This window comes from Myzus persicae, unplaced genomic scaffold (assembly GCF_001856785.1).
Source record: "Myzus persicae strain clone G006 unplaced genomic scaffold, MPER_G0061.0, whole genome shotgun sequence".
NCBI classification, from domain to species: domain Eukaryota; kingdom Metazoa; phylum Arthropoda; class Insecta; order Hemiptera; family Aphididae; genus Myzus; species Myzus persicae.
Window position 1 is genome coordinate 22,815 of NW_019101632.1, and position 13,248 is coordinate 36,062.

General features: G+C 28.5%; 1 protein-coding gene across 1 annotated transcript in view; it reads right to left on the reverse strand.

Moving 5' to 3' along the window:
* Positions 1-6,330: 6,330 nt before the first annotated feature.
* The window catches only part of LOC111029894, a 38,167-nt gene continuing 31,249 nt past the window's right edge, over positions 6,331-13,248 (reverse strand). The window contains exons 5-17 of the mRNA XM_022309131.1: positions 10,023-10,316; positions 9,837-9,954; positions 9,605-9,738; positions 8,703-8,804; positions 8,553-8,632; positions 8,264-8,441; positions 8,011-8,193; positions 7,763-7,934; positions 7,491-7,698; positions 7,147-7,412; positions 6,940-7,084; positions 6,664-6,868; positions 6,331-6,581 (exon numbers count right to left, since the gene is read on the reverse strand). Of these exons, the coding sequence (XP_022164823.1) occupies positions 6,388-6,581; positions 6,664-6,868; positions 6,940-7,084; positions 7,147-7,412; positions 7,491-7,698; positions 7,763-7,934; positions 8,011-8,193; positions 8,264-8,441; positions 8,553-8,632; positions 8,703-8,804; positions 9,605-9,738; positions 9,837-9,954; positions 10,023-10,316 (2,279 nt within the window). The 3' untranslated portion in view covers positions 6,331-6,387. The remainder of the gene's footprint in view (positions 6,582-6,663; positions 6,869-6,939; positions 7,085-7,146; positions 7,413-7,490; positions 7,699-7,762; positions 7,935-8,010; positions 8,194-8,263; positions 8,442-8,552; positions 8,633-8,702; positions 8,805-9,604; positions 9,739-9,836; positions 9,955-10,022; positions 10,317-13,248) is intronic.

A 13,248-nucleotide genomic window follows, 5' to 3' on the forward strand; every position in this document is an offset into this window, starting at 1 on the left:
TGTGCTTTTTTTTTTTTTGGAATTGTTGGTGTTGAGGTTAATATTTTTAGTGCAGTTTATGGGCATGTGTAGACTAAATTGTATTTTATTTATTTATTCATAAAATGTTGGGAAAGGTTACAAATTTTTTTTTGTTAAACTCATAATAATTATTTTCTATAGATATGTCTAAAGTCTAAACTTACCTAAGGGCTAAGATATATATGTTTCTTCGTTAATACACATCCATGATGATTATAGCTACCATACAGACGCAATTCGACTACGATCTTGGAAAGGGGCCAAGAAAAAACATTCTTCACGGAAAATTTGTAACGGGCCTTCGCGTCTTATGCTCTACACAAATATAGTAAAGACATTTTTCATTTAAGTTTAATAACAAAATATATTTATAGTTAAACTTATTTTATATATCAAATATAAAATGTATTTAATTTTGTAAATTTGTGTGTGTGTGCTTAAATAGGTAAATTTGTTAGCCTCTAGTGTACTGGATCTTTGTACTCCACAAACCTTTTATCGTACACGGTGCACCACATTTTAAGCTTTATGACGTTTACTTTGATAATATAGGTATTTGTATAAATTATTAGTGCCCCTGGAATTTTAACTTATGATAGTTATTACAAAGAATCTTACAAAATTTGTTTTCTTTTCTTTATGTATAGGTACGTAGGTATTATATAATCTATTACTGTATAAGATATAAATATAAATAACATTTCATATTCTTATAAATCAAATTAAAAAACCTACATTCCTAATTTGAATTATATTTTATTAATAAGTTAATTTATGATTGGAAATATTTTTTAAAAATTATTTGATATTCTTATTAAGTGACATTTCTGAAAGAAAAATATTATAATTTCGTCGTTATTATCATATTTTGGGGTTATTACATTTTTGAATGCCATCATACATTTTAAATTTTATACTGCGAATGAGAATTTTATTCCGAGAATTGAAATATGCCTAGTAAAATAAACTTTCAAACTGGTAGTTAGTTATAGGTAATTAACTAATGAATTCAATTAGGTATTAAAAACATGTTTACTAAAAACGTTAAATTATTTCGAGAAAACGGGTTTTACGTTTGAAAGAACCGCTGTTTACATAGCTAATATGGTTATGATAGGGTTGACAGTATTTTAAATTTTAATACCGGTATCCGGTATTTATATTTACTACCATCATCTACGGTATTACTGATTATACGGCATTTTTGGTAACAACAATAATAATTGCCAAATGCCCAAATCACGGTATTCTAAAATAATTATAATGTCGGATACCGATATTTCTTAAATACTGATAATTACCAGTATTCTAAAAATACTACCAGCCTTAAGTTATGAGATTTATTTTAATTCTGTACCTAACCATCCATTTTTTTAATTTTCAAAACCTAATTTTGGCATTTTTTCTTGAAGTTTTGGTCCATTCTAGTTGTAAAACCTATGCAGTGGAAATATTACATTACAGTTTCTTATCATTGAATTCCAATGTGAATCAGTGAATTATTAATATTTATTATATTACCTATATTACTTATGCAACAAAATAGCATTATTAGGCACAACAAGGTTTTGTTCTCTAATTTCGTTTCCGCCATGACACGATACATAATAATATAATATAAATATGCTCTTTGTCCATTAACGATATTACGTCAAAGTTCAACGATAGTAATCTGCACAATTTTGATTGAATATTTTATATTATTATACTGACGTCAAATAACATTTATGTATGCGGGTGCGTTCAGTGAATAGGTTAAATTTATATATTAATCGATAGCAACATAATTATCTAAATTCATAACTAAATAATTATTTAGAGTTTAATAGGTGGGTGGTAAAATATTTGTTTCCCACATTAATTACAAACAGTAATTAGTAATTATATTTGACACGGAGTCACTGAATATTGAGTAATTTAATCTGTAATACTTCAAGTTAGGTATAACTTATAAAATATGTTATAATAATTATAACTCGTATGATTAAATAATTTTAGTTCTAAATAATATACAATACACTACAATCATATTGGGTTATTAAAAAAATATGTATAAGCAGACCTTTACAGTTAAAATATGTTGCAAGAATTAATTTTAATAAATTATTTTTAGTAAATAATTAATTAAATATTTTTATTAAATGTCTCATCACAATATTGTATTGTATTCATTTTAATCTACTATTAAGTTTAAAAAAATGTTAAGTGAAAAACAACAAACTAAGTGTTGCCCAAAAATAACAAGACTTTCTCGATGAAAGTGGTTTATTTTTAAAATTTTACAAGTTAATGATCATTACATTTAGTCATAGATTAATAGATTATCATACGAAATAGATTCTTCTATTATCTATATTCAAAGTAATTTGAACTAATTTCCCTTAGCATCTACACATTGTCGCATACGACACTGCCATTTTTGAAAATAACCTGCCGCCTGCCGATCATCCAAAGCTTTTTAAAAAGTTCTACAGTTTTTATCTAAGCGAAAGATACATATACTACGCCATCAGCCGAATGACAATAGATTTCTCTCAACGAACTTTTAATTTTTAGTAACTAATAGGTAAAAGTTATAAAAAGCGGAATCTAGTGAATAGGGGGGGGGGGAGGTTAAAGTACAGATATTTTTTTCGATTACAAAACGTTGAACTGAGAATGCTCTGTACCATTGTATAAATCTTTTGAGCAGTATCTTATTGAAGAACCCAGCCATTACTCCATAGATCTGGTAGCTTCTTCTTAACACGTTCTCTCAATTTGATTAATACCTTTACGTGAATAATAATATTATTGGCTCACTTTCTGTCCACTAGAAATCTTTTCAAAGTATCAACTATAGTAATTATTCCTCTGAAAAAAATGTATATCACCTGGAAGTCTTCTATTTACTCTTTCACTACAAAATTGTGCCATTAAAAATGTGAGCTAGTTATATTATGCATTCTTAACTAACTAACCACATTAAACTTTGCTTCACATTCGGAAGTATTTCGCAGAAATGCTGTTTAATTTAGCAAGAATATAAAAAACATTGTATTTATTGTTTATTTAAATGAAAAATAATACCGGTAGTACTTACCTATACCTACTTAATAAGTGAAATAAGTACTTCTTATAATGATATTAATAATTGCTATGTTATATATTATATATATAATGTTAAGAGGACGCCACACCCGCATGTGTTATCTCTGTCGTACAAACGAGTAACATTGCGAATTTACGCTCAGCAGAACACGTTTATTTCCTTTAGTTTAAAAATTAAAGTGAATCGACTTTTTATAAGACTTGATGGTAAGAACATTATGTATGTCCCTATTTTGGGGTTTTGTGATAGTTCAATTTTAAGTGAGTTATGAGTATTTTTAATTTACGCTATAATATTATAAACGCATAACTTGTTCAAATATTGAACTATCGTAAAAAACAACATATAAGAACGCAAGTTAGTAATGTTCTTACCATCAAGTTTCATAATATCTCACTCTGATTTTTAAACTAACGGAATTAAACGTGATCTGGCCAGCGAAAATGTGCTATGTAACGCTTTGTAACATGTTTGTAAGACTGAGACATGCGGGTGAAGCGTCATCTTAATAGATTGGGTTTTATTGAGAAAGTATCGTCACGTTTGAGTCATACGCTCACACATCGTATTCAAACCATACAAATAAGTAGTAGTTAAATAATATAGAAAATACATTCACAACTTTTTAGATTATGAGCGGAGAGATAAATGTATTGATTTTACAAAGATGCGTTTATTTTTTATTTTTTTATGTGTGTGTCTGTTTACACGATAAGTAGTAGAAATAATGGTTTGATTTTCAACATCAGTATCTTTTAAGTTGGGAAAGTGAATCTAGTGCATTCGGGAGGTCAAAATTTAAAGTAGTTTTCAAAAGCGCCGGGAAAAGCAGACAAAAAATTAAGAAAAAACGAGAATTGTTTGGTGTAACTCTAAAACAAATGACCGTTGATATACGAAACTTTCATTAAATATTAGCATTTTCTATGTACCATAATATTTTCAAAAATATTGACTCATGTTAAGCTATTTATTGGCATTTGAAATTTTCGATTATTATTATTTTTTTTAAAAAATTACCATCAATAAAAAAAATGTTGCTAGGTCAGAAGACTTGAAAATGTAATTCAAGGTTCTTTGTAAGTTATTGTTGGTGGAAATGAATAAAAAAATAGATTAAATTTACAATAATTTTTTATAAGAGTTAATTTCAAGTTTTGACAAAATACGTAAGAATCACCAAAATTAGCAGATCTATTTAAGTTAGAAATTTATATAAAAAATTTTCTTTTTAAATCTAAGATTTGAAAATGTTATACAAGATTCCTCATAAGTTTATCCAAATTTATTAAAAAAATATCTATTAAAACTTCATATTATCTTTTACAGCACATAATTATATTTTATACACACAATAACTTTTCAAATGTAATTTTTTTGACACAAATAAATTTAAGCTACTGTTGTATTAATTCCTAATAGTAAAATAAATTACCTTAATCACAATAATATCATCAAATATATTAAATTGCTAAGTAATATTATAGGCTGATAAACCGTCTTCGCTCAGAATCGTTTACCCAATACCTACAAAGATTTTATATGGTTGAATTCAAATTTATCACCTTCAATTTACAGTGACCCATTTGTAACCTACTGTACAAGCAGTGCGACATCCGCTCAGCCACTTTTTTAGTTTTATACTTAATACTTAAGACTATAAAATAAAACCATCATAAGTTCTTACTGGAATTTAAATAAAATGTAATTATACATTCACTAAAATGAGGGTTTTGATTATTTTGTAATATTCCAAAAAAACATTATCTATTATAATATTATCATTTTATAAAGGTAGGTAAACAATTTAATTTTATTTTATTTAGTTTAATTTTAAGCTATCTATTTGCATCTTTCTTTTAAATGTTGTGAACAATGTTTCATATAGTGACACTCGTAAGTTGTGCTCTATTCGCAAATATACCTACTGTATTATATAATGAATCGAGAGGTAATTTTACAGGGCGACAAAAATACCGTGAGATAAAATTTTCTTTTGTTGCCAGCATTTTGTAAATTGTAATATTACTATTGGTAATTATATTTGTATTTTGTTTTATTCAATGAATATGAGTTATATGTTGAACAAAATAATAAATACACTTTTTAATTGATTCGAATTTGAAACAAATATAAAATAATATTCAACAATAATTTAGTATATACCTATGTGCACTTGCACTACCCATGGTTTTAATTTATCAAATCTTTTCTAATGGTTTAAGAAAATATATAGCGTGAGGGTGTTGCCTGGTGGTGGGGAGACCCATGACTTATATTTTGGAACCCATTAATTATTTTATTGTAGTTACACCTTTAAATAGTATAATGTGCGGCGGTAAACTCTAATAATTTTTAAATTAGTAAACTCTCCCAATAGTGAATTCTGTCGGGTCAACATTATATTTAGGTATGTGAAGGTAAAATGTGTAAACTCTTCATAAATACATTTTAGAATAGTGTTAGAAATATAGGTTAACTCACTGTTTCCAATCTGAAGTCGGCTGAACCCAGAATCATACTTTTTGCAGGTATGAACTGATTTCAAATTGAACACATTCATTAGAGTGACTTACTCAATATTGATGTGCCTACACTTGAAACATATTGATAGAATTTTCTATAATAACTAAATAGTACATAATAATTGAATGACCTTTTAGGAGTATCCTCAAAACATCTTTAAACCAAAAATGTTAAATACACATTCCAAAATGTAATATGATAAGCATAAAATGTTCTATAATTTATTTTGAAGTAAAAATCATAAAAAGTACAATAATTGTAAATAACAGTAACAATAATACATAATAAAAAAAAAAATCATAAACAATAATTATTTACATTTATAATTAAAATTAAATGAGCGAGGTTAAGTATTTAACCTTGTCAAGGTAAGTACAAAAAGGATAAATAGTTTGACATAAACAAAATAAATTAACCGGTAAATTAAACATAACATAATATCATAATTCAAATAGTCAAATCGAAAGTATCTTTCTGTATTTTTTGTTTTCTACAGAAAATTAGTCAACATTTTTCTTACTAGGTTTAAATTTAATTTTCTATTTGTTTTTTTTTTGTACCTATATATATTGGAATAAATGTTGATACTTGATCTATATTAAATACTAATAGGTAATATATTATTACAAGTCTAATTCAAAATCAGAACATATTATTAACAATAAAAATTTGTTCTATAATAATTGATCTACTTGTTAAGGAGATTTTTATTTTTAAGATGATGAATTTTTTTTTAACGATTATTTAGTTTAAATAATTTGACTAATTTTTTTTTTTTTAATTTTATCTTGTCGAGACTGCAGGTAACTTCCAGACATGGCTAACAAACGGTAACGTTGTTTAAGATTTTTTGCTCTAGCATGTTGTGATGCTATTTCTGATGTGTAATTACCAGGAAACCAACCTTTCTCACCATCTCGAATTCGCTCCCCATGATACCATCCTATAATAAATTAATAGTTTCAAAAATATATTGTTAATTTCCACATTTAAAAATTGTTTGCAACTTGCAGTAAAAATATTACCATCATTCATTTTAGTCAAAACTTTAACAATGTCTCCATTTTGCAATGACAATTCATCAGGTTGGATAGCAATGTACGGGTGTTCTGAAAACACTTGTGGACAGTCCCATTCATTGTATAGCGTTTCTTCAGGATTGGAACTGATAGGAGGTGACATTGCTTCAATCCAACGTTTTTTTGAAGATTCAGAATCACAACTTAATAACTGTAAAATTAATTCAATATTCAAAACAAACATGTTTTAAACCTAGATTTTAGAAAGAGAATCTTAAATACCATTTCAATAGTCTTTCCTTCGTGATTTTCTAAAATTGTTAGCTTTAAAAGATTCTTATAGGATGAAGTAATAACTGATTCAGCAGTATGTTCCATTTCTACAAAGTTTCTTGCACAGTAATCTACCACTGTATAGTTTCCGTCACTGTAAAAATGTAGGTGTAAATATTTTTGTTATTATAGGCATATTTATTTACAATTAAATACCTTTTGCGTTTCGCTATGAAAAACATATCGTTGAATAGGAAAAAGTAAAGTTTAGTAGGTCGTATCATTTTTCGGCTAAATGTTAATTTTCCATCAGGAACAGTCAAATTCAACATAGAACCAGAACGAACTAACCAGCGTGAGCTAGAAGCTACTGACATAGCTTTCATTTCTTTTTTACTAGAAAATTCTAATTGTTGACTAAGTAACAACATTTCTTCATAACGTTCTAATTTTCTAGTACTTTCATTGCAGTTTTGTACAATCTAATGCAAAGAAAAAATTTAACGAGTTATTAAACAAAAAAAAAAAGTAAAGTTGAAACAAATTTATATTATACATACAGTATTTAAAGAAGCTAAAGTCAATTCACACATTTGATATTCCAAAGAATTTTCTTTTGAATCCATTTGTGATAAAATAGCATCAACGAGTAGAGGTAATCTAGTTATTCTTTGCATAGGTAACATTAGGAACGAATGAAGAGAGAGCGATTGGCACTTTGGATCTGATTCGAGTCTTTGTAAGGCTTCATTGAATTTTTGATTTTCTCTAAAATAAAGTTAAGCGTTCTTTAATGTTTGCTCTAATGCGTATTTAAAATAAAATATTTTACCTCAATGACTTTAAAGTACGATCTATATAAATTTGATTTGAGCAATATTTTACAAAAATGTCAAAGTTTTCTTTAGAATGTGTATATAAAATTTCACTAAGTCCACTTAGCAGTATATTATCTTGCCAGCATTTTTCTAATGCCGCCAGTAATTTTTCTGAACATTTCCGTACTAAAACAAAAAATATATTACAATTTACAACCTTCAATCGTTTTCATACACAATAAACATATTGTGAAGTACTTACCTGGATTAACATTTCCAAATAGAATCTTTTGATCTTTTTTACTTAATATTGTATCATCGTTCATTGAATGACTATTTATGAAATGTTTCTCAAGGACGGTTAAAGACTTAAAATAAGATGCTTCAGAAGTTATCAATTCAAACTTTGCTTCTTGTAACTTTCGTTCTCTTGGTGTTAATGAGTCTATTAAAATCAATAACATAAGTAATATTATTATGTATTCTTCATTTCTTATAGTTATTAAATAACTTACCTATAATGCCACTATTTTTTACTTCTGGAACTTCACACCATAAAGATCTATGTTGCCCATGACCCGATGTACAAGGTGTTATAAGCTCTAGAGCTGATGGTCTACTTGCGATTGAACTAATTTCTTCATAACCATCACAATCTTCCATAATGTCACCGGCAAAAACACTTTTTGTTCTCTATAAAAACAATTAAAACTCTTTATTAATATCATCAAATAGGTACCTACATAAGAAATCGATGTATACAATACAAATATCTTCAAATAATAGTTTTAAAATAAAACATACTTCAGATATATCAGCTGCATAAAACTGATATAACGGTTCATCAGCAAATCGCATGTACAAATCAGAACCATGATTGGAACCTGTGGAATAAATTGAGTTATCATAAATATGAAACTACAGTATAGGTAATGATTTAATTTGAAATAATACCATTCTCGGATGCTGATTCAGTGCTGCTCTTGTCCAACGAATTGCCTGGCCTTCCTTTAGAATTGTAAATTGAACGAGGCAATGAACCATAAGTGGTGTTTCCTAAAATATTATATACAAGAGTTATTTACACATTATGATGGAAAAGTCAATTGACGTAAAATGAAACTTTTCAGGGGAGGCTAAAATATGTCAATAATTATTTTAGGAATGCTGCATATTTTGTTAATTAACATTTTCATGATCTTTCGATCTTCTAAGACCGTGTTTTCAACCAAAAAATAATTTTAGGTTTATGTTACTTGAGAATAATGTGTACCTATTTATTTTTTTGTTTACGTAAAGGCCAGTGATGTTATCCACAAAATAAAATTTCTCTGCGAAAGGATAGAAGCGACTAAAATGTTAATATTATTGAAAAAAATGATTTGAAGTTATTTGAAGCCAGTCCAGACGGCTCTAAAATTTGACTTGTAACGTCATAAATTCGTTTTCCAAAGGCTTTTTTGGATGCTGTGTGGAGACATTTTGAAATAATAATCTGCCTAGTAGACGGTATACAATTTACATCAAAAGAAAGCCGCTCAGTTAAGTCGTGTCTGTGTGCGTATTTTTGGCAAAGCCAGCCGCGAGTTATCAATAATTATTTAATTTAAGTCTAAATGTTTAAATCATTTTATAATAATCGAAAGCAAATACTGTATTCGCCGAGAGGCACGGAGCACTTGAGGGAAATATGTATTTATTATTTATTTATCGACTATTATTATCAGTTAAAATCACTATTTTGATGTCGTCATGTCGATTTGGGTTACCACGACAAGTGATTTCCACTGTCAAACTATAATATCTATGTCCAAATACAGTTGATATATAAATTGAATACAATAATATAATTTTACCAGTGGAATGTCGTTTTACTGGTGGTGGAGGTGGCGGTGAACTAGGTCTTGCAACAGCTACACTTAGACGTCTCGAATCAATAGACGATGGTGGTTTGTTTCTAATCTTTACAGGCCGAATCGTACCATTATCTCTGTGAATAAACATTTTATATTAATTGTATTGCATTCGATTTAATATATTAAATATGACATACATAATTAACACTCAATTTTAAATTTGAATACTTACATGATATGTTTATATATGGGAATATAGAAAACAGACGAAGACGGACTATTACTATTCGCCAATGAATTGAAACTTTTGTCAATACTTTTATCTGATGTGCTTTCATATGTTCTATTATCTATATACCACAAAAAATGTTCATATGTACAATATGTTTATTATTCAGACTTCAAAATGTTTACTCACCAAATTCATTTGTTAAATTTCCTAGGCTTAATTTTCCTATCCGATTTTTTCCAAGCGACTTAAGTGATCCAAATGACCATCCTTTTTTAAATCGTTTCCTGGCCTTATTGACCAATGGGCCAAGTCCGTAGTTTCGTTGATCGCTTGGCGGGGCTGGCAAAACTCGATCTTTGCATGGATATTCGGGTACCCTTTTGACATTTTCTCCGTCATCATCAGAAGAATTATCTGAGCTAAATGAATCGAAAACATAGATATTCTCCGGTATTTCTTGGTTTACAGTATTCCCAATATCTAATGAACAAATTATTTTTTATAAAATATTAGATAGGTATGTGAAATAAATAAAATATATTGTTTTATATTATTATCAAAATGGTAGATTCATACCAGAATATAATTCATACAACAATACAGCAACTACACTGTCGTATTATAAATTATATATATTTTATAAGTTATTTAAATGAATCGATATAAATTATACAAATGTAAAATATGCGAATGGTTTTAAAATAAAATGTATATTTATAGTACTTTACTAAACAGCTTATTAGTAGTACCTAAATATGCAACTTACCATTATCAAAAAATAAAGATAGCTCTTGTGACTCAAATTTCCCTTCGAGGAAAACTGTCTTCAATACTACACTTAACAGTTGTTCACTTAGAAAATCGTATGGATTTTTTTTGTTGTTAAGCTGTTCGGGGACATCCTTTATGAAACTAATTACGGATTGTGACGATATAGAAACTAAAGAATTAAATGTGTTAAAAAGGCGTGTCTTCAGAAATGCAAAATTTTATGGTTAGTTGAAGCACACGCTCGATTATTTACAGTTGGCTAATTGTTTCGGTAAGATTACGGCACTCATTTATATTTTCATCTAGATAACTTTATATTTGTGTAACTACCTAATGATTATGTTCTTTCCTTTCACAAAAAATACTAAGATCCTATTTTACATAAGTTATAACTCAGCACCTATAAATATTTTAAATACTAACTACTAACAAAAATAATGAAATTAATTATAATTTATAACAATTTAAAGTATTATCAATAGATAGCAGTAAATAATACTGACGTTAAACAATCAAAAAATATTATTAGGTTAGGATAATTTGCAATATTTTTCTTCCCACGATACGACCTTCAAGTGTGTACACTCATGTGTCATCCTCAAAAATATTTAATAATTATCATTAATCATTATTAAGTTATAACCTACTATGCAGTCATAATCTTATACAATAACTAATAATTTACAGTTCCCATTGCCTTGATTCGGTATTTGTTTTCCTAATTCAAATAGGTGTTATATGAGGTATTTTTTATGATGTATTATCGTTTACTTTGAGGTATTAATGCTTTGCTTAGTTAAATTATTAAATATTTGTAATGTCAGAATAAGCAAAACCAAAAACATTAACAAATGACAAACGTAAATGCTTTAATATGATATCAGTAATATAGTAAGTTGAGTCTTAAAGATAATATTGAAATATTGAAATCATAATTGACTGTTATAACTATTATTATCTACTACATTACTTTTAGCCAGTAAGTGCCTTTAATTTAATTTAAGATAATCAACGTATCGAGTCGTGTGCTTTTATAACCGTTACGGGGGGTGAGATCAAACCTTTATCAACAAATAGTGACTTCCTGCGCCTTTGAGTTCTGGCTGGCGGTAAAGGTGGTGGCGTTTGAGAGTTACAATAATAGGAAGATGGCATGACAGATGGTTGCTCGGCAGATCGTTTCCCTATCGTATAAATCACTCATTTTTGTCACTGATCAAAATTAAATGGTTAACTTATTAACAACCGCGGCGGTGGTTTCGTACTTTTGGTAACGACGTTGCATCAAACACTGCTGTCGTTGGTGATTACACGTCTAGTACACAGCACTTTCACTTTTCGATTACCCGTGTCTTACGACGGTCGACGAGGAGACGGATAAGACGGTACAGACCTTGGACTGTTATGGAAGTGGGAGTGTTGTCCGAGTAGGAGAAATACATGGTGTTATTCTCGTGCAGAAAAGGAATACTTTACATGGTTGGGAGGGCAAACAGGTTTGTATTTCTCCTTTTAATTTGTTCGTTTTTTTTCTTCTTATATTTTTATCTCGTCACAACCCACGCACACACGGGCACACAACAATCAACATAATCTTCCGGGCAACGAATTACATAAACATTTGTCCAAACCCGCGCGCTATTTAACGAATCACTATCGTGGGCATGTTTCCTATGGACAACGGCGGCGGTGTTGCTGAACTATTATAGCAGCATCGTTATAGCACACGTGGTAGTTCAATTATTACAGTGAACAAAAAAAAAAAAAAATCCGAATGAACCATTTATGCCATGTGAATCGAATTACAACATTCTAACATCCTCTCCCAACGAAAAGAAATTCGTTTGTCACAAGGCTGGAGCTTAAAAGTAGGTACCTACATATTTAATTATAATGGTCGTCGCTTAACCTCGTATAGTCGCATTGTTTTGTGAGCTATTTGGTTTTCTATCGATCCCACCACCCCGTACCATTATTGTGACATTTTGGGTATACCTATTGTATAATAGGTATTGTATTGATGGTGCACTTGAGTGCAATGTTATACAGTTTTAAACTAATCAAATTGAATAATAGCATGCAAAAATAGATTTTCTATATCATAACACAATAAGTGAAGACTAAAAATGAGTACATTCGTTTGCAATCAACCTTCCACAGGATTTAATATCTGTTAATATTAATCATCGGACATTTTAATGCTTCGATACATATATTTCGCATTCATTTTCTAAATTTGCATAACCTTGTTTGAATAAGCGCATGATTAAATAATTGAAAAAAAGCATAAAAAGGTTGTTTAATACAAATGATTCTTAACCCAGTTGATTTTGACAATCTAAGATTTAAAAGTGGAAAAAAATAGCTACCTATATGACATTAAAACGAATTTTCGTAATGTATTGCAAGTCCACCTGGATTATACCATCTGATCTTGGCCTTGGTAATAAAAACTATGCAATACAAAACCGGTTTTTTTGTTTAAAAAATTATATTCAAATTTACCAACCTAGTTTGGTCAAGATATTTCAATGACAAAAATGTATCTTTAATCTTATTTATAATAATACAATTTGTATTTGTATTTTAGAATCAGAGTGAAGCGATGAATGTATTTTCTTTTACGAAGATATGTGTTTTT